We start from the raw sequence: 25,479 nt of genomic DNA on the forward strand, positions 1-25,479 counted from the left end.
AATAGGGATCAGTAAGAGTATGTCTGACATTGAGGAAACGAAAACTGATTCATTCTTAGCCCATGAGTTACCTATAAATTACTTCACATACACAAATGACATGCCAGTGTCTGCCAGGGAAGTTTCTAAGAAACTCGCAAGGATGTGGTGCTCAGTAAAGTACTCAATTATGTCATAAATGGCTGATCTAAAAAGTGTGATGATGAGAAATTGCAAGATTATTTCACATGTAGAAATTAATTAAGTGTAGATCAAGGGTGTCTCCTATGGGGTTTAAGAGTCATTATTCTGCCAAGGTTTAGGGAGAGATTGTTAAAGGAACTTCATCAAGAGTACATAAAGTCTGTATGAAAGCAGCAGCAAGAAGCTATTTTTGGTATCCAAAGGTAGACAGAGATATTGAAGAGCAGGTGAAAAATTGTGAAGTGTGTCTCAGAGTGAGAAATGATCCAACCAAACTTCCTTTTATTCCATGGTCAAGCACAAGAAAACCGTGGGAACGAGTACATGTCGATTTCTTTGAAGTGGAAGCTAAAGAGTATTTTGTTTTGGTCGATAGCTATAGCAAGTGGATAAATTTTGAGTTTATGCCCAATACCACAAGTGCCAAAACTATTGAGGTTTCGAGAAATTGGTTTGCAATTTATGGCTTGCCAGAAGTGTTGGTGTCAGATAATGGTCCACTGTTTAGATCAGAAAAGTTTGAAATATTTTTGAGTAAGAATGGAGTCAAACACACTCTAATACTACCATATGACACAGTATCGAATAGTGCTGCAGAAAGATGAATACAAATTGCGAAAAGATTTTTTCAGAAGTATTTGCTATGTGACAAGTTGGGCAGTAATTTCCATGTTTCTCTTTGACACAGGCTGGACAATTTTCTGTTCTCTGAGAGAATAACCCCACAGTCTACAACAGGTTGCTCACCTTATGAGTTAGTGTTTAAACATGCTTCTAGGACAAGGTCTAGTTTGATTAAGCCAGACATCAATAGCAAGGTATGAGAAAAGCAAGACAGAGTGATACTCGCGGCATGAAACTTAGAGGCTTCAGTGCAGATCAGAGGTAATGGTGAAAAACCACTGAGGTGATAAGGAGAAGTATGTGTTTGGAGTTGTTATAGAAAGATTAGGTGAATTCACATATCTAGTGAAGGTTGGAGAGAGACTCCATCAGTGTCATATAGATCATTTGCTTGAAAGAGAAAATCTGACAATGGGAGAGCATGAGAAACCTCCTATAGTCCAAGTTCCTACTGTTCCAAGTGAAAGTCAGAAGGAAAGTGCAAGTCATTAGAAAACTGAAAGTCTGCTGGTATCACAGAATCCACCAGTACAGCAAAGTGAGTCAGTGTCTTTGATTGAGACAAATCAATCAACTTCACAGTCCCAACCATTAAGTGGAGTTGGGAGTCAAAGTCAAAGTTCAGGGTCAACACAGTCTGAGGCATTGGGAGAGAAGGGTCAAGCTAATGAAAATGGAAGAAGACAACCAGACAGAAAGAGAAATAAGATAGATAGGTAAATAGAAAGTATGTAGGAAGGAAGAAAAAATAAGTTGTTCTTTTCATTACTTCTTGTCAAATGATGACATTTTTGTTAAATATATACTGGTATTAAGGAAAAACAGTTTTTTAACATGTAAATTACTCTGGAAATAATGGTTGTATATGTTTTCGTTGTGATTACAGTAATATCAGTCATGCAACCCAATCTGTTAACAAAGTGATTCCTGACAACGCAGCCGGCCACTGTCGAAATCAGGCCGCACTTGCGCAGACGGTCTCCTACTCTCTGTGCGTGCGCTGCGTTCCGACTTGCCAGGACTGGTTAGCACATGCGCCGATGACATCATCGCGTGATGTGTGCATCTTCGGGCAACACGCCTGGTCGGCCTCTGTGCATGCGCTTTATGCGTACAGCAATGCAACGCTAATGGGTATTCACCCATGTGTCAAGCTTTGCTGCTCTCTCCAGCCGCTCCTCTCCCCCCGCCTCGCTGCTCTCTGTGGCCTCCCCCCCCTCGCTGCTCTCTCCGGCTGCTCCACTCCCCCCCATCCCCGGCCTGCTCCACTCCTGCACCCCCCCCCCCCCACCCCCATCCCATCCCCGGCCTGCTCCGCTCCCCAACACCCCCCAGTCCCCGGCCCGCTCGCTCGCTCTCTCCCTCCCGCCATTGTGTGCTGCCATGTGTTTAGGTTAGGTTGCCTTCGTGTGATTATTTGAGCAGCGCCATCTTTAGTCCTGGCAGCTGCCTGAAGTCGCAGACTGTGACGTTTTAGTGGCACATGTTGCATTTGCGCATGTGCCATTGCAGCGCCACCTAGCGGTAGCGTTGTCAACAAACGCAGCCATCTGTTAAATTTCAGAATATTGTTATTGTATTCTGGAAAATTATTTTCAACTACCATTTTACATTTAATATAAAAGAAAATTAAATGGGGAGGGAGTGTGGTATACATCATGTCAGTTTTACTCTGAATACACAGCAGGACAGTCAGTCCTCCTATACACACACAGTCAGTGCTGGGACACTCAGCACTGTTACAGACTGTTTTACACACCAGTATTTGCTCATATTAGGGTCAGTAATCAGGTAGGCAGAAACATGAAATAGTGTGGAGATGAACTGCACTAACTGTCAGCACATTTTTGTCTCTGGTTATATCTGTCAGCTCAGGGGAGTATCTGAAACTGACCGGTTTCTGCTATTCTGGCCTGTAAAAAGTCAGATCTAAATCATCCCATGTGACATTATCAAACAACAATTTATATCTAGCATCTATAACATCAAACAATATCCTGTGAGTTCAGAGATATGAGGAGATATAGACACTTAGCCTGAAAGGTAATTAGGACAGGTGATTAAAAACTTGATCAAAGTAGCAGGTTTTAAGGAAGGTCTTAAATGAGGAGAGAAAAAAGGAGAGGTAGAGGGGTTGAGGGAGGGAATTTCAGGTTGTGAAATCTAGGCAGCTGCGGCTGTGACTGCCAATGGCGACTTGAAGGGACACACAATAGGTGAGTCAGAAGAACAGGGAGTTCAATGGCAGAGGTGAGGGTTGTGAGGATGGAGGAGGTTACAGAGGGATGTGGTCATGGGAGGATTTGAACGCGAAGAGGAGAATTTTAAAATTGAGGCGTTTCTGAACTGGGAGCCACAGCGGGAAATGGGTAAATGGCCTTGGTGTGAGTTAGGAGACTGGCAGCAGAGCTTTGGATGAGCTCGAGTTTATGGAGGATGGGAGGCTGGCCAGGCAAGTGTTGGGTCGGGTGGTGAGAAAGACACGGATGAGCAACAAATGGGCTGAAGGTGGGACAAAGCCAATTGATATTATGGAATGAATACCAGGTTGCAATTGTTGTCAATTATTATTTCTCTTATTATTTCAGGGCCATTTTCAAAAGCAATGGGAATCCTCTTACCAGAGACCAAAATGAGAAACAAAGGGAGGTAAAGCAGATCAAGTTGCATGAAAGATGCTCTGTGCCCACAGCAGCACATCCACACACAGAGGTGAACATTTAATAGATGATTCGTTCTCCCAATGGTAACTTCCAAATCTTGGAACAGCTATTATATGGCGGGGGAGGGGAAGGTGGGGGCGAGCGGCTGTCCCAGTCTCTGAAGGACATTTGTAGCTGTAAGGAATTGCACTTCACTGTTGGCCAATCAAACCGGTAAAGATTGGCAACCACTTGTGAATGCTGCAATGAAAAGCTTTCTGCAGATTAACCCACAGTTCAGACTCAATGGAATGGATAACCTTCAATCTTTCCTGAAAGGGTGCAGGCTGTGACCTGGAACTTGGTAGCTGTCTACTGTCTGAAAGTTAAGGGAGAAGCCAAACCTCTACTCCCTGAGTGAGACACTGGTTATCAAAGACAGGCTTTAATGATGGTGGCGGGGGCAGGGGCAGGGGGTGCAATGTTTCCCATCCTTGCACCTGGTAGCAATACCACCAGACATGGGACTAGTGAACTGTTGTCAAGCACAGTCCCCTCACCAAGAAGCAACACTGGCTGCAAGGATTCAAGAAATAGTCACTTGCAAGTAAAAGTCATCCCAGAGGGTCTGGTAATTTGGCCTCCGACCCTTCACAAACATTAGACCTTGGGCTGTCTCTAATGATAACATTGAGACAAGTAACTCAAGGCCACCCACTACCTCAAATACCCTTCCAATTCTCCCTTAAAGTTGACTTGAGATCCTGTAGCATGGAATGATCCTGCAGGACTGGGGTTGTTGTAGTTACCTGAGGGGAAGAGGGTTTAGACAAATTGACCGTCTACATGTGGGGAGACATTCAACATCTATGGGTGTGCTCGTGGTAAGGCATTTCTTATGCTATGGGAACACCACTATGACTGAGTGCTTGATCCACAAAATGCGCCCCAGATTCCAGATCGTTTCAGTAGACTGCGTCCATTCTGTATTCAGAAATCAGTGTTAGCTGTGACTCAGGGGCTAGCACTGAGTTAGATGTTTGTGGAGTCAAGTCACAGTCTATGGCATGAATAAATAAACCAGACTGAAACTCCTGTGCCGTCAGAGGTGCCATCTTTCAGGTGAGATATTAAACTGAGGCCCTGTCTGCCCTCTCAGGTGAATGTAAGAGATCCCATGGCACTATTTTGAAAACGAGCAGGGGTGTTCTCCCCAATGTCCTGGCCAATATTTATCCCTCAACCAACATCACTAAAATAAATTATCTGGTAATTATCAAATGGCTGTTTGTGGGATCTTGCTGTGCACAAATTGGCTGCAGGTTTCCTACATTAGAACAGTGACTACACTTCAAACAGCACTTCATTGACGGTAAAGCACTTTGGGACATCCTGAGGTTGAGAAAGGTGCTATAGAAATGCAACTTCTTTCTTTTCCTGAAAGGCGGGAGATGCTTGTTACAAGATTTGTTTTTGATCTCCAATGAATCCAGAACATTGGCTGCATCGAGTCAGGGGTGGGTGGGGCTGTGGCAATCAGCTTGCTGGTGCCTTAACCCTCGGTGAGTGTCAGATTAGCTTTGTGAAAACCACAACGGTGCTGTGACTGGATGATCAAATGGGACTGTACTTAATGCACACAGAATGAAGCGAGGGGACCCTTAATTGGGTCATCAGACACCCAACAACAACAAAAAAACCCACATTAGGCTGCTCCTTAAACAGACAACTAGATGAGAGATGCATGCTCTGTGGAAGGAAGGGATAAAGAGTGAGAAAGAGAGAGAGAGAGACAAGAGAAAAAAGCAAAAATAAAAAATGCAAATGCATGGCTTCAGAGGTTGGCTAGCGCCTTCGCTTTGCTAATCTTTCCTCTGGGACTGAACTGCTGTTGTAATCCAATTATACCAACATAAGCAATTTGTTAGACACTCTACATAATGTAGCCATTTCCCAATAAGCTCAGACTTGTAATAACAGCAGCAAGCTCTTGCATAAATCTGACTGAATCAAGGGGGCTTTGAGACAAGCGACTAGGGGCCCAAAAACGACAGCATCAGCAGTTTCTCAGCTGGTTGTGTTATGAACCTTAAATCCACATGAACGGCAGCTCCTGCCTGGTTATTTTTTAGGATTGATTCTGGGCCTCGTTGGCTGGAGAAACCCAGAAGATTCACCCATTACTGGGTCAAAGGTTCCCCATCAGTACATTACTGTTATAATTAAAGACTCCTTATTCCCTTCTCCTGCATGGGGAGAACAATAAAGGCAAGGAAGCAAGGAAAGAATAGACTTGCATTTCTATAGCACCTTTCACCACCTCAGGACTTCCCAAAGCACTTTACAGCCAATGAAGTACTTTTGAAGTGTAGTCACTGTTGTAATGTAGGAAACACAGCAACTAATTTTCACACAGCAAGATCCCACAAACAGCAATGTGATAATGACCAGATAATCTGTATTTTAGTGATGTTGGTTGAGGGATACACATTGGCCAGAATATCAGAGAGAACTCCCCTACTTTTCATTGAAGTGGTGGCCATGGGATCTTTTACATCTACCCAAGAGAATAGATAGGCCCTTGGTTTAACATCACATCTGAAAAACAGCACCACCCACGGTGCTGCACTCCCTCACTACTGCACTGGGATTGTCAGCCTGGATTTTCTGCTCAAGTATCCAGAGGAAATTGAAACCACAACTTCCTGCGTCAGAGGCGAGAGTGCTACCCATTGATTCAAGCTGATAATACCTTTACTCCAGCTGTCAGGAATTTAAGGACTGAGTTAAGATATGGTAGGAGCAGAGCAGAACACGGCGAAAGAGTCCTCACCCGTGACGAGAGCGCAAAGAATGGACACTCCCAAACCTGAGCTTTTCCACTCTTTCAGCTTGAAAAACCTCCATTAGGAACCCCCTCACGCTCCTGGATCCGCACTGAGCATTTACACAGATATCAATCTAGTTGCAACCAGAGTGAATGGCTCAAGGTTGTGGACAACCCTTTAATGATGTCACCTGCCTGTTTTTCATTAACATATTGTACTGAAGCTCCACCCAGCTTCTGGCAGGAGCTTCCTGTACTAAAGATGGTTGGACTCCACCTCTTTCAGTAACTACTTGCATTTATACAGCATCTTTAATGTAGTAACCCATTCCAAACCGCTTCATATGAGCAAACTAAATTTGACACTGAGCCACATAAGGACATAGTAGGGCAGATATAGATTTTAAGGTGTGTCTTACAAGAGGAGAGGGAAGCGGAGAGGCTTAGGGAAGAAATCCCAGAGCTTAGGGTCTCAGCAGCTGAAGGCACGGGTGTCAAGGGTGGAGGGATGTGACTAGTGGTGTTCCGCAGGGATCAGTGCTGGGACCTTTGCTGTTCGTAGTATATATAAATGATTTGGAGGAAAATGTAGCTGGTCTGATTAGTAAGTTTGCGGATGCCACAAAGGTTGGTGGAGTTGCGGATAGTGATGAGGATTGTCAGAGGATACAGCAGGATATAGATCGGTTGGAGACTTGGGCGGAGAAATGGCAGATGGAGTTTAATCCGGACAAATGAGAGGTAATGCATTTTGGAAGGTCTAATGCAGGTGGGAGGTATACAGTAAATGGCAGAACCCTTAGGAGTATTGATAGGCAGAGAGATATGGGCGTACAGGTCCACAGGTCACTGAAAGTGGCAACGCAGGTGGATAAGGTAGTCAAGAAGGCATTCGGCATGCTTGCCTTCATCGGTCGGGGCATAGAGTATAAAAATTGGCAAGTCATGCTGCAGCTGTACAGAACTTTAGTCAGGCCACACTTAGAATATTGCGTGCAATTCTGGTTGCCACACTACCAGAAGGACATGGAGGCTTTGGAGAGGGTACAGAGGAGGTTTACCAGGATGTTGCCTGGTCTGGAGGGCATTAGCTATGAGGAGAGGTTGGATAAACTCGGATTGTTTTCACTGGAATGACGGAGGTGGAGGGGCGACATGATGGAGGTTTACAAAGTTATGAGCGGCATGGACAGAGTGGATAGTCAGAAGCTTTTTCCCAGGGTGGAAGAGTCAGTTACTAGGGGACATAGGTTTAAGGTGAGAGGGGCAAAGTTTAGAGGGGATGTGCGAGGCAAGTTTTTTACACAGAGGGTGGTGAGTGCCTGGAACTTGCTGCCGGGGGAGGTGGTGGAAGCAGGTACGATAGCGACGTTTAAGAGACATCTTGACAAATATATGAATAGGAAGGGAATAGAGGGATGTGGGCCCCGGAAGAGCAGAAGGTGTTAGTTTCGGCAGGCATCAAAATCGGCACAGACTTGGAGGGCCGAATGGCCTGTTCCTGTGCTGTACTGTTCTTTGTTCTTTTGTTCTTTTGAGTGACTAAAATTGGGGGCTTGCAAGAGGCGAGGTTGGAGGAGTGCAGAGGTCTCGGAGGGTTGTAACGCTGGAGGAGGTTACAGAAATAGGGAGGGGCAAGACCACGACGGGATTTGAAAACAAAGATGAGAATTTTAAAATCGAGGCATTTGTAGAACATTTCCTGCTCCGTTACCTTCCATATGTATTCGTAGCAGAGTCAGGAATGGGCCCCAATGTATCTTAGATATTTAGTTCCTTAGAGTCTCTCCTTGGTGCTGTTGCTGCCACTTTTGCCTCTATATCAGAAGTTTGTGGGTTCAAGTCCCACTGCAGGACCTCAATGCATAATCTGGGTGGTGTAGTTCCAAGGGAACACTGCATTGCTGGAGGTATTGTTCCTCGGATGAGACAGTAAACCGCTGTCTGCCTCTTCCACTAACTAACTATCCCATAGTGGTATTTGAGGATGAGGAAAGAGTTGTCCTAGCAACACTTCTCCATCAACTGATTGCCAAAAAAATCAAATGCTGCCTGTGGGATCTTGCTGTGTACAAAATGGCAACTGCAACTGCCAAAATAACAGCAGTCATTGCACTGCGAAGCAAGTTGCTGATTGTGTGAGGTGGCTTTTATATTTCCCTCAGCTGTGATAAGACTAAGTCTTTTACTCTTAGTTGGGTAACTGTCCGATAATTACATGAGAAATACCCAATAACAATTGGAGTCTGTTAGTAAAATTCTGAATGTCGGAACCTGAGTGAACTTCCCCTGCCTATATGTGCCACTGCGCACGCTCTGGATTACTCTTGGCCCTGAAACAGGCCCTTCGGCCCACCGAGTCTGTGCCGACCATCAACCACCCATTTATACTAATCCTACACTAATTCCATATTCCTACCACATCCCCACCTATCCCTATATTTCCCTACCACCTACCTATACTAGTGGTAATTTATAATGGCCAATTAACCTATCAACCTGCAAGTCTTTGGGATGTGGGAGGAAACCGGAGCACCCGGAGGAAACCCACGCAGACACAGGGGAGAACTTGCAAACTCCACACAGGCAGTACCCAGAATTGAACCCGGGTCGCTAGAGCTGTGAGGCTGCGGTGCTAACCACTGCGCCACTGTGCCTCTGTATCCTCCTCCCCACTTTTGGAGGCCGATCTGTCTTTCTGCCCTTTTGTCCTGAAATTTCTCCCAAAAGCACCTTGCCTTGAACCAACCTGCTTCTGAAAAATCTGCTTTGACCAAGCCTTTAGTAACCCATCCTAAATTCACGAATAACACCCAACATTCCCCTGTTTGGGACATGCACTTCACAAAAAGAGTGCAAAACAATACAAGGTTCATCTGTACACAATGGCTGCGATGTAAAACAGTGCCAGATCACAGAGAGAACCGTATTAACACTGTGCCCATTGCAGCACTGTTATAGCATCAGTGTACACTCTGGGTCTGTTGTGTATGGCGTGGCACTAGGATCTTAGTAAAGTGCAATCATGAATATGTGAAATGCTTGCGCACATGATCTGTGAGAAACTCCAAGCTGTTTGATGGGGCAGTATAGAGGGAGCTGGGCAGTATACAGGGAGCTTTACTCTCTATCTAAACCTGTGCTGTATCTGTCCTGGGAGTGTTTGATAGGGACAGTGTAGAGGGAGCTTTACTCTGTATCTAACCCGTGCTGTTCCTTACACTGGGAGTGTTTGATGGGGACAGTGTAGAGGGAGCTTTACTCTGTATCTAACCCCGTGCTGCAGCTGACCTCGGAGTGTGTGTGTGGGTGTAATGTTAGGACAGGATTGAGCTGTGTTACAATGCCCCACCACTACCACGGTCAAGTGATCAGCTGACCCTCAGTGCCTTGTTCCCAGATACAGAAGAGTTACTTGGGGTGAAATTCAGGAGTGTGTCTGCACCTCAGTGAGGGAACCAGATCTTTCAGGAGGAGGGAATTGAAGGAAGAATAAAAATCAACATGGAAACAGGTTTAGCAATCCCCCCTGGGATTTGTGGTTACCACCAAGTCCTCATTCATACAGGGAGTGGGTTCCGAGCCTCAATGGGGTTGCTGCCAAGCTTTCTGTGTCAGGGTCTGTCCGCACATTCTGAGACTGATGAAAGCAAATTAGGACAATCAATTGCGGCTGATCGTCGTGGTTTGGTGAGGATGGACAATATGGCAGTGGGTAATCAATCATCGGGGTGATGTCAAATTAAGTCAGCAGTATGGAAACCTGGGGGTAGGGCAGTAAGCTGATGGCTAATCGGAGTGCTGTAAAATCAATGCGGTGGATATTATTCTGTGATCGACCGTGTAATGAGCGGCTCCAGAGGCAGCGGGGCTGATGTACGAGTGTCCCAGCTGCTCTCTCTCTGCCGACCACACACTACATCACGCCAGATCCTGAAAAAAAAGGTACCAGGCTTTCATCAAAATAAAAGCTGCAGAACCAACAACAACAAAGATGGGGAGGGAAAGGACAAAGCAGCAAAAAAAAGTGTGTAAACCCAGGAGGCGGCTGGAACTACCCTTTCAGAATGGTCGCTAAGTGATCTGCCAACATGGAAAGATCTTAATCTGTCTTTGTTTTACAGTCGGGGCCCCTCTGCTCAGCTCAGCTGCCACCAACGACTGTGCCCAAACCCTGCTGCATTCTCCCTGCGTTAAAGAGCTGGGGCTGAAGACTGGTCTCAGTGTAGGGGAATGCCACAATAACCATACTGATTTGCAGACCAGTCGATTACATATCTTAGAATAACTGATCTTGCGATTAGAAAATAGACTCAAGTTGGCCCCTTCTACACCTGGGCTAGGAGGCAGCTTATAGTAATCACCTAAAAAACCTCCAGTAAAAAGAAACCCGCTTCTAATCATTGTGAAAAAGGTGAAGGTGACTAGCTTGGCAGTTTATTTTGTCCCTGTGCCACCCTGTGAAATGTCCAGCTGAGAAGCAAAGAAAATCCACATAACCTCCATTCATATGGATTATACTTTGAGTAACAGATACTCAGGAGTGAGTTACAGGCTGGAACCTAATCGAGGGGTTCGAAAGGGGGTTGGCGGGGGGACTATATACAGAATAACAGATAGCCGGGAGTGAGTTACAGACTCTAATTGAGGAGTTTAGGGTGGTTTATAGATTAGCAGATATTCTATATATAAAGGTAACCAGTGAACAGTGGTACACTGCACTGGGCACCAGAGAGTTGCGGTACACTGAACTGGGGCAGCAGGGAACTCCAGTACACTGCACTGGGGCAGCAAGGAACTCCGGTACACTGCACTGGGGCAGCAGGGAACTCTGCTACACTGCACTGGGGCACCAGGGAACTGCGGTACACAGCACTGGGGCACCAGGGAACTGCGGTACACTGCACTGAGGCACCAGGGAACTGCGGTACATTGCACTGGGGCAGCAGGGAACTGCGGTACACAGCACTGGGGCAGCAGGGAACTGCAGTACACAGCACTGGGGCACCAGGGAACTGCGGTACACAGCACTGGGGCACCAGGGAACTGCAGTACACAGCACTGGGGCAGCAGGGAACTGCGGTACACTGCACGGAGGCACCAGGGAACTGCAGTACACAGCACTGGGGCACCAGGGAACTGCGGTACACTGCACTGGGGCACCAGGGAACTGCGGTACACTGCACTGAGGCACCAGGGAATTGCAGTACACAGCACTGGGGCACCAGGGAACTGCAGTACAATGCACTGGGGCACCAGGGAACTGCGGTACACTGCACTGGGGCACCAGGGAACTGCGGTACACTGCACTGGGGCAGCAGGGAACTGCGGTACACTGCACTGGGGCACCAGGGAACTGCGGTACCACTGCACTGGGGCACCAGAGAGCTTCAGTATACTGTACCGGGGCACCAGAGAGCTGGGGTAGACTGCACTGGGGCACCAGAGAGCTGCTTGAGACAAAGAAAATTAGGAAAATATGCTTGTGTTTCAGTGATCACAATAAAGCAGCTCCATGGCTGCACACTGTGAGCGTGTGACAGCCTATATCTATCACTTCCAAAGAAAACTAGCAATACACAGGCCTTCCAATTACCTCAACCACTTGGGGACATCATTAGCTGAGATGATCAGTAGTTTAGATAATGGAAGGTTGCTTTTACAATTACCATACATCAGAGGTTAACCTCAAGTTAAACTAAAAGCAGATTTGAAGTTGACTCCAGTGTTAAAGGAATGTGTTAAATGAGCAGCCTACTGCTTATGCACTCGGGTTCAAATACAGCTCAAACTGATGAGATGGAAGACTCTCTAACTGCAAGGGATAGAGTTCAGTGAGAATGAAGTAGTCTCAGCTCAGTACCCGATGACTGCTGGCACGCTATGAAAAGCTGATCACAATTTGAAAGAAATCAGTACAGGACAAACATTACTGAGAGAGGATACAACAGACAAAGTTGTGGGAACTAGAGAATTTCACAGGGGTCTTTGTCTGAATAAGGTAGCGTAGAGGGAGCTTTACTCTGTATCTAACTCCGTGCTGTAGCTGTCCTGGGAGTGTTTGATGGGGACAGTGTAGAGGGAGCTTTACTCTGTATCTAACTCCGTGCTGTACCTGATGTTTACACTGACCTCCCACAATGGGAAATTACTCCATTCCCCAGCATTAACATTCCTCATTTTAATTAGCACAAATTCATTTTGAAAGCTATTAATATGACTTTATTAAATTGTGCATTATTTGAAACCAAGTGTACAAGTGATATCATGTGGTTCAACATCAAACTGCACCATTCATCATTGGGTGCTGCATGAATGATGTGGAAACTTGGCATTAAGATCAAGAATGCTATCAGATCCAATGTGCTGCGAGCAGGGTAGAAGAAAGAAATGAACTAACTAAGATTGCACATGGGTCTGATACACTCAATAGTAAAGCGTGCAGCACATTTACAAGGCGGTACAGTTTAAACAGTGCTTGCCAGCCGTGACAGAATCGGGCAGCAGGCAAATGTCAAAGATACCAACACAATGTTCTGAGAAATTATATTGGTTGGTGATTTAGATGGCTTTGCTAACATAGTGCAGCACTGATACCGAGCTTGCGAGCAATAGTTTTCATCCGAGCTATGTTGGGGAACCCTTGCAAATATTGGCACACTGTGAGGAGGCCCTGCAATTAATCATAAAATCATAGAATCTTACAGCAAAGAAGGCGGCCATTTGGCCATCGGTCCTGTGCCAGCTCTTTGAAAGAAGTATCCAGTGAGTCCACTCTCTGTTCTCTTTCCCTATTTGCCCTGAAAATGTATCCTTTTCAAGTATTTATACAATTCCAAAGTTACTATTAAATCTGCTTCCATCGGCACCTCAGGCAGCACATTCCAGATCACAACTCACTGTGTCATTGACCTAGGCACCGGAAACGACAACGGCAAACCCAGCCCTGTTGACCCTGCAAAGTCCTCCTTACTAACATCTGGGGGCTTGTGCTAAAGTTGGGAGAGCTGTCCCACAGACTAGTCAAGCAACAGCCTAACATAGTCATACTCACGGAATCATACCTTACAATGTCCCAGATACCGCCATCACCATCCTCGGGTATGTCCTGTATCACCGGCAGGACAGACCCAGCAGAGATGGCAGCACAGTGGTATACTGTTGGGAGAGAGTTGCCCTGGGAGTCCTCAATATCAACTCGGACCCATGAAATCTCATGTCATCAGGTCAAACGTGGGCAAGGAAACCTCCTGCTGATTACCATCTACCACCCTCCCTCAGCTGATGAGTCAGTACTCCTCCATGTTGAACACCAGTTAGAGGAAGCACTGAGGGTGACAAGGGTGCAGAATGTACTCTGGGTGGGGGACTTCAATGTCCATCACCAAGAGTAGCTCAGTAGCACCACTACTGACCGAGCTGGCCGAGTCCTAAAGGACATATCTGCTAGACTGGGTCTGCAGCAGGTGTTGAGGGAACCAATAAGAGGGAAAAACATACTTGACCTCGTCCTCACCAATCTGCCTGTCGCAGATGCATCTGTCCATGACAGTATTGGTAGGAGTGACCACTGCACAGTCCTTGTGGAGACAAAGTCCCGCCTTCACATTGAGGATACCCTCCATTGTGTTGTGTGGCACTACCACCATGCTAAATGGGATAGATTTCGAACAGATCAAGCGATTGAAAACTGGGCATCCATGAGGCGCTGTGGGCCATCAGCAGCAGCAGAATTTTACTCAACCACAATTTGTAACCTCATGGCCTGGCATATTCCCCACTCTACCATTACCATTAAGCCAGGCGACCAACCCTGGTTCAATGAAGAGTGCAGGAGGGCATGTCAGGAGCAGCACCAGGAATACCTCAAAATGAGGTGTCAACCTGGTGAAGCGACAACCCAGGACTACTTGCATGCCAAACTGCGTAAGCAGCATGCAATAGACAGAGCTAAGCGATCCCATAACCAACGGATCAGATCTAAGCTCTGCAGTCCTGCCACATCCAGTTATGAATGCTGGTGGACAATTAAACAACTAACTGGAGGAGACGGCTCCACAAATATCTCCATCCTCAATAATGGGGGAGCCCAGCACATCGTGCGAAATATAAGGCTGAAGCATTTGCAACAATCTTCAGCCAGACGTGCCAAGTTGATGATCCATCTCGGCCTCCTCCTGAAGTCCCCAGCATCAGACTTCAGTCAATTCGATTCACTCACTGAAGGCACTGGATACTGCAAAGGCTATGGCCCTGACAATATTCTGGCAATAGTACTGAAGACCTGTGCTCCAGAACCTGCTGCGCCCCTAGCCAAGCTGTTCCAGTACAGCTACAACACTGACATCTACCCGGCAATGTGAAACATTGCCCAGGTATGTCCTGTACACAAAAAGCAGGACAAGTCCAACCCGGCCAATTACCACCCCATCAGTCTACTTTCGATCCTCAGTAAACTGATGGAAGGTGTCATCGACAGTGCTATCAAGCGGCACTTGCTTAGCAATAACCTGCTCAGTGACGTTCAGTTTGGGTTCCGCCAGGGCCACTTAGCTCCTGACCTCATTATAGCTTTGGTTCAAATATGGAGAAAAGAGCTGAACTCAAGAGATGAGGTGAGAGTGACTGCCCTTGACATCAAGGCAGCTTTTGACCGAGTATGGCATTAGGGAGCCCTAGCGAAACTGAAGTCAATGGGAATCAGGGGGAAAACTATCCGCTGGTTGGATAGTTAGCGCAAAGGAAGATGGTTGTGGTTGTTGGAGGTCAATCATCTCAGCTCCAGGACATCACTGCAGGAGTTCCTCAGGGTAGTGTCCTAAGCCCAGCTGCTTCATCAATGACCTTCCTTCAATCATAAGGTCAGAAGTGGGGATGTTTGCTGATGATCGCACAATGTTCAGCACCATTCACGACTCCTCAGATACTGAAGCAGTCTGTGTTGAAATGCAGCTAGACCTGGACAATATCCAGGCTTGGGCTGATAAGTAGCAAGTAACATTCGCGCCACACAAGTGCCAGGCAATGACCATCTCCAACAAGAGAGAATCTAACCATCTCCCCTTGACATTCAATGGCATTACCATCGCTGAATCCCCCACTATCAACATCCTAGGGGTTACCATTGACCAGAAACTGAACTGAAGTAGCCATATAAATACCATGGCTACAATAGCGGGTCAGAGGCTTGGAATTCTGCGGCGAGTAACTCACCTCCTGACTCCCCAAAGCCTGTCCACCATCTACAAGGCACAAGTCAGGAGTGTGATGAACTCTCCACTTGCCTGGATGGGTGAAGCTCCAACAACATTTAAGAAGCTCGACACCATCCAGGACAAAGCAGCCCACTTGATTAGCACCCAATCCACAAACATTCACTCCCTCCACCACCGACGTACAGTGTAGCATGTGTACCATCTACAAGATGCACTACAGCAACACACCAAGGCTCCTTAGACAGCACCGCCCAAACCCAAAACCTCTACCAACGAGAAGGACAAGGGAACATGGGAACACCACCACCTGCAAGTTCCCCTCCAAGTCACACACCATCCTGACTTGGAACTATATCGCCGTTCCTTCACTGTTGCTGGGTCAAAATCCTGGAACTCCCTTCCCAACAGCACTGTGGGTGTACCTACCCCACATGGACTGCAGCGGTTCACGAAGGCAGCTCACCACCACCTTCTCAAGGGCAATTAGGGATGAGTAACAAATGCTGGCCTAGCCAGCGACATCCACATCCCATGAATGAATATACTTAAAAAAATTCTCATCTCCTCCTGGTTCTTTTGCCAATTTTGTTAAATCTGTGACCTCTGGTTATCAACCCTCTTGCCAATGGAAACAGTTCCTCCCTATGTACTCTAACAAAACCTCTCATAACAGTACACATCTTCAAAAACTAACATAATTCCCTGGGACCATCCGGAAAATATGGACACACTCCCAAAGGGGCCCTGGAACTATCAAAGCTCTCCTGGGCACCTCCTGTCATGCCTGAAAGATAGTGTCAATGAACTAAAGGAAAGCAGTGTAATGAATATATAAACAGCAATAGTAATAATGTGAGTCAACTGATCCAGCAAAGTAACAGGATGCAGAATTCCAGAGGCATTGTACCTGTGGTGTACTAGATATCCATGAATATTGATTTAATAAAGGGCCCGTGTCATGGGGTGCTGTTGTACTGGGTGTCTATCAGCAGATGGTAACAGTGAACTCCTTTTCTTGGCTGGAAACAGATTTATATAGGTCACTCCAGGTCACAGCGGGATTGTTTATATCACAAATTTAATTTACACCTGACATGCAGACAGTCTCTGTTTACACCCACGCTACACTAAATACTTGGTCAGTGTGCAACCAGCAAACAGTGTTGAGCATGGCTCAGTGGGTCATACTCTCACCCATGAGTCAGAAGGTTGTCAGTTCAATCCCCACTGAAGACTTGAGCACAAAATCTAAACTGATGTGTCTAGTGTAATACTGAGGGAGTGCTGCACTGTCAGAGGTACCATCTTTCAGATGCAATGTTAAACTGAGGTCCAGTCTGCCCTCTCAGGTGATTGTAATGGATCCCATGATACTATTTCAAAGAAGAGCAGGGGAGTTCGCCCTGGTGTACGAAGCCAATATTTATACCTCAAGCATCGTCTAAAAGCAGATTATCTGACCAAATTATTGTTTGTGGGATCTTCCTGTGTGCAGGTTGGCTGCTGCGTTTCCTACATTTTAAAAGCAATTTGGGATGTCCTGAAGTGGAAAATGTTATAGAAATGCAAGTTCTTTTTTCTTAACTACACTTGCCATCCCACCAGCCAGCATATTGACTATCATTCGGAAGAAGAAATGGGGACCGTGGGGTTGGATTCAGCCCTTGATACAGAACAATGGACAGGTGGCTACCTTAACTATGAACAGATGGGAGGAAATTGTCACTGGGGATGCCTTGGTGACACCGGGCATGATGGACATCAACAGATCTCACCTGCAAGCAATGGCAGACCCACATCTTCAGTGTAGTTAACGGTGATTAATACCGGAGACCAGCGACACATCCATCAGCTACCAGAGAATTTAATGGCAGCAGTCAGATTTATATTTATTTCAAAAATCCGACCTTCTCCTATTTCATCAATGACACTGTGATCTGTGCTCCTCTCAGTCTCCTGCTCTTGTTCTCCCCGATCTGTAAATGTTTTTATGTTTATTCCTACAGGATCAGCCATTCACTGCCTTACCAAGCTTAGCCACCAGGACTTGTGGACTTTTCACAGTCGATCAGTAATCTGCAATTTCTCCTCTTCACTCAGTGAGTCCCTCCCATCTCTTCACTTGGACCTTTCCCCTAGAGTTCAGTACCTACTGTAAGCAGCTGGCTTCACACCTAAACTAACTGACTGGACAACATTTCAAGGATGTGTGGCAGCCACAAAGAATCTGTGTGGCCAAAATGTCAGTGTCTAGAAAGAAGACAGAGTTCATATTTCTCTGGCACATTTCACAAGCTCAGAATGACTCCAAGTGCTTTACCGTACATCTGAAGCGCAGTCACCATTGTAACAAAGGAAATGCGGGAGCTAAATTTTGCACAGCAAGATCCCACAAACAGCAATGTCATAATGGCTGGATAGAGTAAACCTCCCTCTACACTGTCTCATCAGACACTCCCTGGGCAGATACTGCACAGGTTAGATACAGAGTAAAGTACCCTCTACACTGTCCCAGTAAACATTCCCAGCCCATTCTCCGCAAACGCACATTTTCCGATAACCCGCACTCTGCCTTGTGGTAACAAGAAGCGTGCTACTGCTAAAACACACCAGGCAAATCCTGACAAACAAGGGAATGGAACCTAACAGGGGGAGTCAGGGAGAGGGAAGGGGCTGGTGGGAGAATAATTAGCTCAGTAGCAAAGTGCTGCTGTAGCCAGTGTGTTAAAGAAATACTCCTTGTACTACATACTTGAAAAGGAGAAAATTGCAGGTCTATGGGAAAAGAACAGGTGAGTGAGATTAACTGGATAGCTCTTTCAAAGAGGCAGCATAGGCACATGGGCTGAATGGCCTATTTCTGTGCAATGTGATTCTCTGATACATCTTATTGGGCACAAAACACCACAGTTGGCAATCTTAAAGTATTTCAAGGTGTGGCAGGAATTAATTTTTTGCTTCATTATAAATGAGTCAGCTATGCCCAGTGGCTGCATTCTCTCTCATTAGATAGTTGTGGGTGCAAGCCACAAGTCCAGGACATCATCCCAAAATTGAGGCTGACACTCCTGATGCCAGTACCGAGGGTGTGCAGCACTGTCGGAGGGATCATCTTTCAGAAGACACCAGTTAAACTGGGGCCTGTCTGCCCCACTGGGTGGCTGTAAGAGATCCCAAGGCACTCCTGGTGAATAGCAGAGTTCATATTGGCTCGACCAAAAAACACTCCCTTGCTGTACCTAAATGACTGTTGTATTTGCCTACATGACAACAGTTACAGTATTTGAAAATAATTCTTTGCATAGCAAACACTTTGTGGCATTTCTGATGCTGACAATGTGCGATATAAATGAAAGCATTTCTTTAAGCTTTCTTCCATTTCCTGCTCAGAAATCCTCATTGGCCCCCTTCCTCCCGAAGTTGAGAGAGAGTCTGCCCATTTGATGGTCCCCTCCCATTGGAAAGACTGCAGATGGTGCTCAGTACCTTCAGATTCTGCCAGGGGCAGGAGCTCCGAGGTTATTTATAAGCATAAAGGCACTGCTTTGTATTTCACTTCCTACATATTTCACACCATTAAATAAATAATGATCAATTTTTGTCAAATGTGCGGTTTCTTGTTCCCTGACAGAGTGCATCAAATAATGAAGGCTCATTGTAAATTTGATTTTTTTTCTTTCCTGAGTTTCGACCAATTTTGTTTCAGCCAAGTCTGATTCAGGTCATTTTCTCACATTCTCAATTCAATAAATTTTCCCTCCAGGACGGTTGTAAAACTTAATTACTTTTCAAAAAAAAATCAAAACTGGTAATTTTCATATCCTTTTCTAATTTACCTTCGATTCGCTTTTTCTCTCGTTGGGTTGGGTCTGGGGCCCTCGGAGACCCACTAGTCTGAGCTCCCCCAATCAAAGCAGGCACCATTGGCAGTAGATCTGAGCCATACAACAACTTGCATTTATATAGTGCCTTTAATGTAATCAAACGTCACAAGGCTTTGTTTGCACAGGCACATTATCAAAACTAAATTTGACAGCATGTCACAAAAGGAGGTAATAGGGCAGGTGACCAAAAACTTTGGTCGGTTTTAAGGAGCATCTTAAAGGAGGAGAGAGACGCAGAGGGGTTTAGGGAGGGAATTCCAGAGCTTAGGGCCCAGGCAGCTGAAGGTGTGGCTGCCTATGGTGGAGCGATTAAAATCGGGGATGCACAAGAGGCCATAATTGGAGGAGTGCAGAGACCTTGGAGGGACTTAGGGACGGAGGAGGTTACAAAGATAAAGAGGGCGAGGACATAGAGGGATTTTAACATAAGAATGAGAATTTAAAATCAAGATGTTACCGGACTGGCAGCCAATGTAGGTCAGTGAATTCAGTGGGTGATGGCTGATTGGGACTTGGTGTGAGTTAGGAGACAAGCAGCAGAGTTTTGGATAAACTGAAGTTTGTGAGAGGTAGGAGGCCGACAAGGAGATCATTCCAATAGTCAAAAGATGGATTTGTACTGGGTGAGCTGCCCCCAGTCGGCGTGGGCAATAGAGTGGGTGGATTGCCAACCTTTACACCTGGAATATTGTGTGCAGTTTTGGTCTCCTTATCTGAGGAAGGATGTTCTTGCTATAGAGGGAGTGCAGAGAAGGTTTACCAGACTGATTCCTGGGATGGCGGGACTGATGTATGAGGAGAGATTGAGTCGATTAGGATTATATTTGCTGGAGTTCAGACGACTGAGGAGGGGATCTCATAGAAACCTATAAAATTCTAACAGGACTTGACAGGGTAGATGCAGAAAGGCTGTTCCCGATGGTGGGGGAGTCTAGAACCAGGGGTCATAGTCTAAGGATACGGGGTAAACCTTTCAGGACTGAGATGAGGAGAAATTACTTCACCCAGAGAGTGATGAACCTGTGGAATTCGCCACCACAGAAAACAGTTGAGGCCAAAACATTGTATGTTTTCAAGAAGGAGTTAGATATAGCTCTTGGGTTTAAAAGGATCAAAGGATGTATGTTTGATTGACATCATATTCCAATTCTGAAACACATTCATTTAAAGCATAATTTCTTCTGTACAGGCTATAAAATCAAGATATAACCATTCTTAAACCCACATCAGGGAACAAGGAGCTTAGGGGAAATTCCTGCCAAGTGTTCCGATTTCGTCCCACAGCCAAAGACTTGCAGGTTGATAGGTAAATTGGCCATTGTAAATTGCCCCTAGTGTAGGTAGGTGGTAGGAGAATGGTGGGGATGTGGTAGGGAATATGGGATTAATGTAGGATTAGTATAAATGGGTGGTTGTTGGTCGGCACAGACTCGGTGGGCCGAAGGGCCTGTTTCAGTGCTATATCTCTCTATGACTCTATGACTCTTTCAGGATTGCCCTGGAGTCTCCAGGAATTGAAGATTAATCTCCAGGACACTGCTGCAAGTAAACTCAAGGAGAAAAATCATCAAGCCATTAAAAAATCTGATGTTTATAAAAAAAATATTTGAACACTTTTGTTTGATTACTCAAGAGTCTGCTTTCTGATTGGGAAGGTGGGGTGCTGTGAGGATGGAGATGTCAGACGATCAGTGGCTGGATTGAGTGGGCAGAAATAGAGTAAAGCTCCTCTACACTGTCCCATCAAACACTCCCAGGACAGGTACAGCACAGGGTTAGATAGAGAGTAAAGCTCCCTCTACATTGTCCCATCAAACACTCCCAGGACAGGTACAGCACAGGGTTAGATACAGAGTAAAGCTCCCTCCACATTGTCCCATCAAACACTCCCAGGACAGGTACAGCACAGCGGCCGGGAGGAGGATCTCCTCGTCGGTCTGCTCCTTGGCCTGGCCAAGGTGGCAATTCACAGGTCCAGGCTACGGGCCATCGGGGGGTCCGTCCTCCCTGATTGCCTGCCCCTCTTCCGCGGTTACGTTCGAGCCTGGGTGTCCCTGGAGAAGGAGCATGCGGTGTCCGCCGGTATGCTTGAGGCCTTCCGCGACCGGTGGGCACCGCAGGGACTGGAGTGCATTGTCGACGCCGAGAATGGCATTTTAATTTGAGTTTTTTGTTTATTTATCTGTTTTTAATAAAATTATTTTTAAAAATATAAGTATGTATATAAAGGGGGCCTGAGGAATAAAGGCCCCCTCGACATTAAATATATAAAAGGGGCCTGGGGTATAAAGGCCACCTTGGAAAAAAAAAACGGGGGTTAGATACAGAGTAAAGCTCCATCTTCACTGAAAAAAAAATGGGATTGGCCGGACAATTTGTGAAACACTTCCTGTCTGCAATCAGGGGGATCAGCTGCTTCTGTGTTGCTGCAACTGGAGTGGAGAGAGTGGAGTAACTGGACAGGAGACAGCAGAGTGGAGAGAGCTGCATTTACAACTTTAACTGTGGAACTGTTGTACTTTATTCAAGGACAAAGGTGACCTGCAAGTCATTTTGGAGAGGTGGGTGTTGGAGCACGAGAGAACTGTTTGTTGTTTGGAGTGTTGGGGGAGGGAGGAGGCACCGGAAGATCCAGGGGTGGGGCTGCCAAATTCTATGGGAGCCCTGGTATTTGCTCTTGTGTTTATCTTCCATCCTGCACAAAAGGGGCTCCCTCCCCACCCCAAACTGTGTGGCTCGGGACAGCTGGACCTGCCCGGCTCAAGACAAACTTTGTCGAACAGAAGGAAAAGGAGAGAACCGGGTGGCTCTAGCCGACCCGGGCGAAGAGCCCTCCCCTAACTGGAAGACTGAACTGTAGACTCTGCAGCAAGGTGCTCCAACTACCAATTGAACAGTAACATCCTCGCAGGCCTTCTCTCCCTTCCATCACTCGGCCACCTATCCTCTCCTTGTCCTTTTCAGCCCTATCCTCCTCTACTTCCATCCCCCCCATCATATTGCTTGTGTTTAAGAGAAAACTGTTGTGTGCTTTGTTTCTTGGGGTTGGGCATGGCTCTGCGACCCCATGGCAAGCCCCTCTTCGCTGGTGGCAGGGCCTTCACGCATGTATGCTGCTGCGGCTGCTGCAACTGCACCTGTTGCCCTGTCACCGTTTGCACTGGTAACATCAAAGCATGGGGTCAAGAGCTACGTCCACCCCAATATGTCTAAACAGGTATGCATGAAGGCAATGCTAAGGTTATAGGCCCTTTGGCCATAGTTGCTGCCTCAAGACCAAGCGGGCGATGTCCCTGGCCCTGAACAAGGGGCTCATCGTGGGCGGGACCTTTCTGCCAGTGGACCCCCTGGAGGCCATTGCGCAACGGGTCATTCTGTCGACTGTCCCGCCCTTCATTCCTAGTGAGTTCTACCTGCACGGGGGAGGTAAAGACAGGACTCACCCCAGTCCCGCTCGGTCTTCGGGAGAACAGCCTCCAGCATGTGTACTCCTTCCGCCGCCAGTTATTTATGCAGCTGGTGCGGGAGGAGGTCACGGATGGCCACTTCAATGTGGAGTTCCAGGGGACGGCCTACCACGTCTTCTGGACCTTGGACGGGACGCGGTGCCATGTCTGCAAGGGGGTGGGGCATATTCGTAAGAACTGCCCCAACCTCCCGACTGCCAACTCCACCTCAGCAACCCAGGGTGGCGCTGCTGTACCTCCTCCCACTCCCCCTATACTTCCACCAGACACTGTTCAGTCGGTACCGGAAGCTGTTGTTTTCACAGCCTCTGGTGGGGAGGGAGGTGCCCGTCCAAGTGGAAGGAAGGCGCGGAGGAAAAATAAACATCGAGAGGTGCGTCCCCTGAACACCGTGGCACAGCCTGAGCTCAGCCCAAAGCCCCCTCCCGGGGAATCCACCTGCCCCAGGGCTGGGCTCAGGCCCAAGGTGACCAGGCAAAAGCTGGGTGTGGAGGCAGAGGCCCCTGATGACATGGAGGTCTCTGAGCCTCTGAGCCCCTCCTGAAATGAGGAGGAGACGTCCCTCCTCTAAAGAAGGCTCTGAACCACGTGGTCCATCTCCTGGCGTGGGTCCTCAGGTTCCCCCTGCCACCAGCACGATCAGGGCCTTGAGCCCTGGGCGGGAACTCTCCACTCCTCGGAACGGAGGTGGGGGAGATGCACTGTAATCTTGTCAACGCCTGAGGTGGGGGACCCGCCCTTGGTAGGGGAGTCTGTGGACCCCATGGGAAAAATCATTCCTTTGGCCGATGGGTCGGGTGTCCTGGGTGAGGGTGAGACCTGTGAGGGGCCACCCTCCCAACAGCCTGACGCTCCTGCCCAGGATGTACCCGACGCAGAGGCCAATCTGTGTAATTCCCTGTCTGCTGGTCCTGTGGGCGCTGACGGGACGGGAGATGGCCTCCTGTCTCCGCCTCCGGTCCCGGCTCAGGCTGGATTTGCGGAGTCGGGCACTTCCATCTCCCCTGGACTACTCATTGGCCTGGGGACGGAAGTGGAGAGGGATCCTGAACCGCTGGTACCCACAGGCTCCAGTTCCATTCTAGAACCCAGAGAGGACTCCTCCGCCATCGATCCTGGGGGTGGGATTGTGACGGAGGCGGGACCAGTTGGCGTGGCCAGGACGTCCGCCCCACAGTGTGTGGTGGGTGTGTCAGCCGCTGGCGGTGACAACCCAGAGGAGGATGGGGATTCGGTGTTGGGCACAGAGGACGACCTCGATTCCATCGCCAGTGAGGTGGTGGAGTCCCTCGTGCCTCCCACCGAATCTCCTCTCATCCCCACAGCGGAACTCCGGGATTTCCTCGCGGCGTGCAGGGGTTGCCGCAATAAAGTTCAGCTGGCCCTCGACCGTTGGTCGAATCTGGCGCTGATCATACAGTCCGTCCGTGCCGCCCTGAAGAAAGCGGGCAAGGGTGCGGGCGTGAAACTGGTTGAGAGGCGCCGATTTAATGTGTTCCTCAATGGGTTGCTGGGGGAGTGGAGGGCCAGGTGCACTTCCACTCCCTCCTCACAGTGAGCTGTTGGTGACGGGTTTTAAGTACCTTTGACATGAAGATAACCATAGCCAGCCTCAACATCAACGGCAGCAGGGGGTCTCACCGCAGATTTCACAATCTCTCAGTCCTCAGGGAAGGGAGATACGCGGTGAGCTTTCTGCAGGAAACCCACACCATTCCGGGAGACGAAGCCACCTGGCTCCTGGAGTGGCAGGGTGGGGTCTACATGAGTAACCTCACCCCTATTTCTAGTGGGGTGGCTATCTTGTTGGCCCCGACTTTTCAGCTGGAGATCTTGGGGGTCAAGGATGTGTGCTGGGCCGCTTGCTCCATCTTGCCGTTCGCCTGGGTAGCGTGCCGCTCCACTTTGTTAACGTGTAGGTGCCCAGGCCCGGCGCGTTGCAAGCATGCTTCTTTGAAGAAGTGTCCGCTCTCTAGAGCTCCATCGATAGCGGCGAGTGCATCATCCTTGGGTGGGGGAGAGGATTTTAAGTGTACCCTCGAGGTGGGGGATCGCTCTGGACCCCAGCGCGGCCAAGGGTCGGTGGAGAGGGTGAGGGGACTGATCAGCTCCCTCAACTTGGTGGACGTCTGGCGGAATCTCTATCCCGACTCCAGCGCCTTCATGTGGAGGTCTGGAGGAGGAGGGTCCCGAATCGACCGCCTCTACTTTTCGCAGGCGTACGTCTCCCGCGTCTCGGCGGCCTCCATGCGGCTGGTGCCGTGCTTGGACCACTACCTGGTGTGGATGGAGTTCACTCCGCTCCGCGAGTGGGCGGGGTCCGCGTACTGGCACTTTAACAACTGGCTGCTGGAGGATGAGCGATTCCGGGACTCGTTCTGTCGATTCTGGGCCTACTGGAGAAGGAGACAGGGGGGCTTCCCCTCCTTGAGGCTATGGTGGGATGTGGGCAAGACTCACATCCTTCTGTCAGGAGTACGCGAAGGAGTCGACCAAGAGGCGGGAAGCCGACATCGGGCGCCTAGAGAGGTAGATGCTCAACTTGGAGTCCCGCCTCGGTCATGCCGTCGCAGAACCGGCCCTGTGGCAGCGTACAAAGAGAAGGGACCTGCAGCTCATAGGGTCCTGAGGCACGTA

At 48.0% G+C, this 25,479-nt stretch overlaps 1 protein-coding gene across 1 annotated transcript in view; it reads right to left on the reverse strand.

Annotated features, from left to right (window-relative positions):
• The window catches only part of LOC137380812 (F-box/WD repeat-containing protein 1A-like), a 224,887-nt gene that overhangs the window by 70,981 nt on the left and 128,427 nt on the right, over nucleotides 1-25,479 (reverse strand). The window contains exons 4-6 of the mRNA XM_068053192.1: nucleotides 13,853-13,877; nucleotides 11,834-11,861; nucleotides 868-889 (exon numbers count right to left, since the gene is read on the reverse strand). Coding sequence (XP_067909293.1) covers nucleotides 868-889; nucleotides 11,834-11,861; nucleotides 13,853-13,877 — 75 coding nt within the window. The remainder of the gene's footprint in view (nucleotides 1-867; nucleotides 890-11,833; nucleotides 11,862-13,852; nucleotides 13,878-25,479) is intronic.

Source organism: Heterodontus francisci, chromosome 20 (genome assembly GCF_036365525.1).
Source record: "Heterodontus francisci isolate sHetFra1 chromosome 20, sHetFra1.hap1, whole genome shotgun sequence".
NCBI classification, from domain to species: domain Eukaryota; kingdom Metazoa; phylum Chordata; class Chondrichthyes; order Heterodontiformes; family Heterodontidae; genus Heterodontus; species Heterodontus francisci.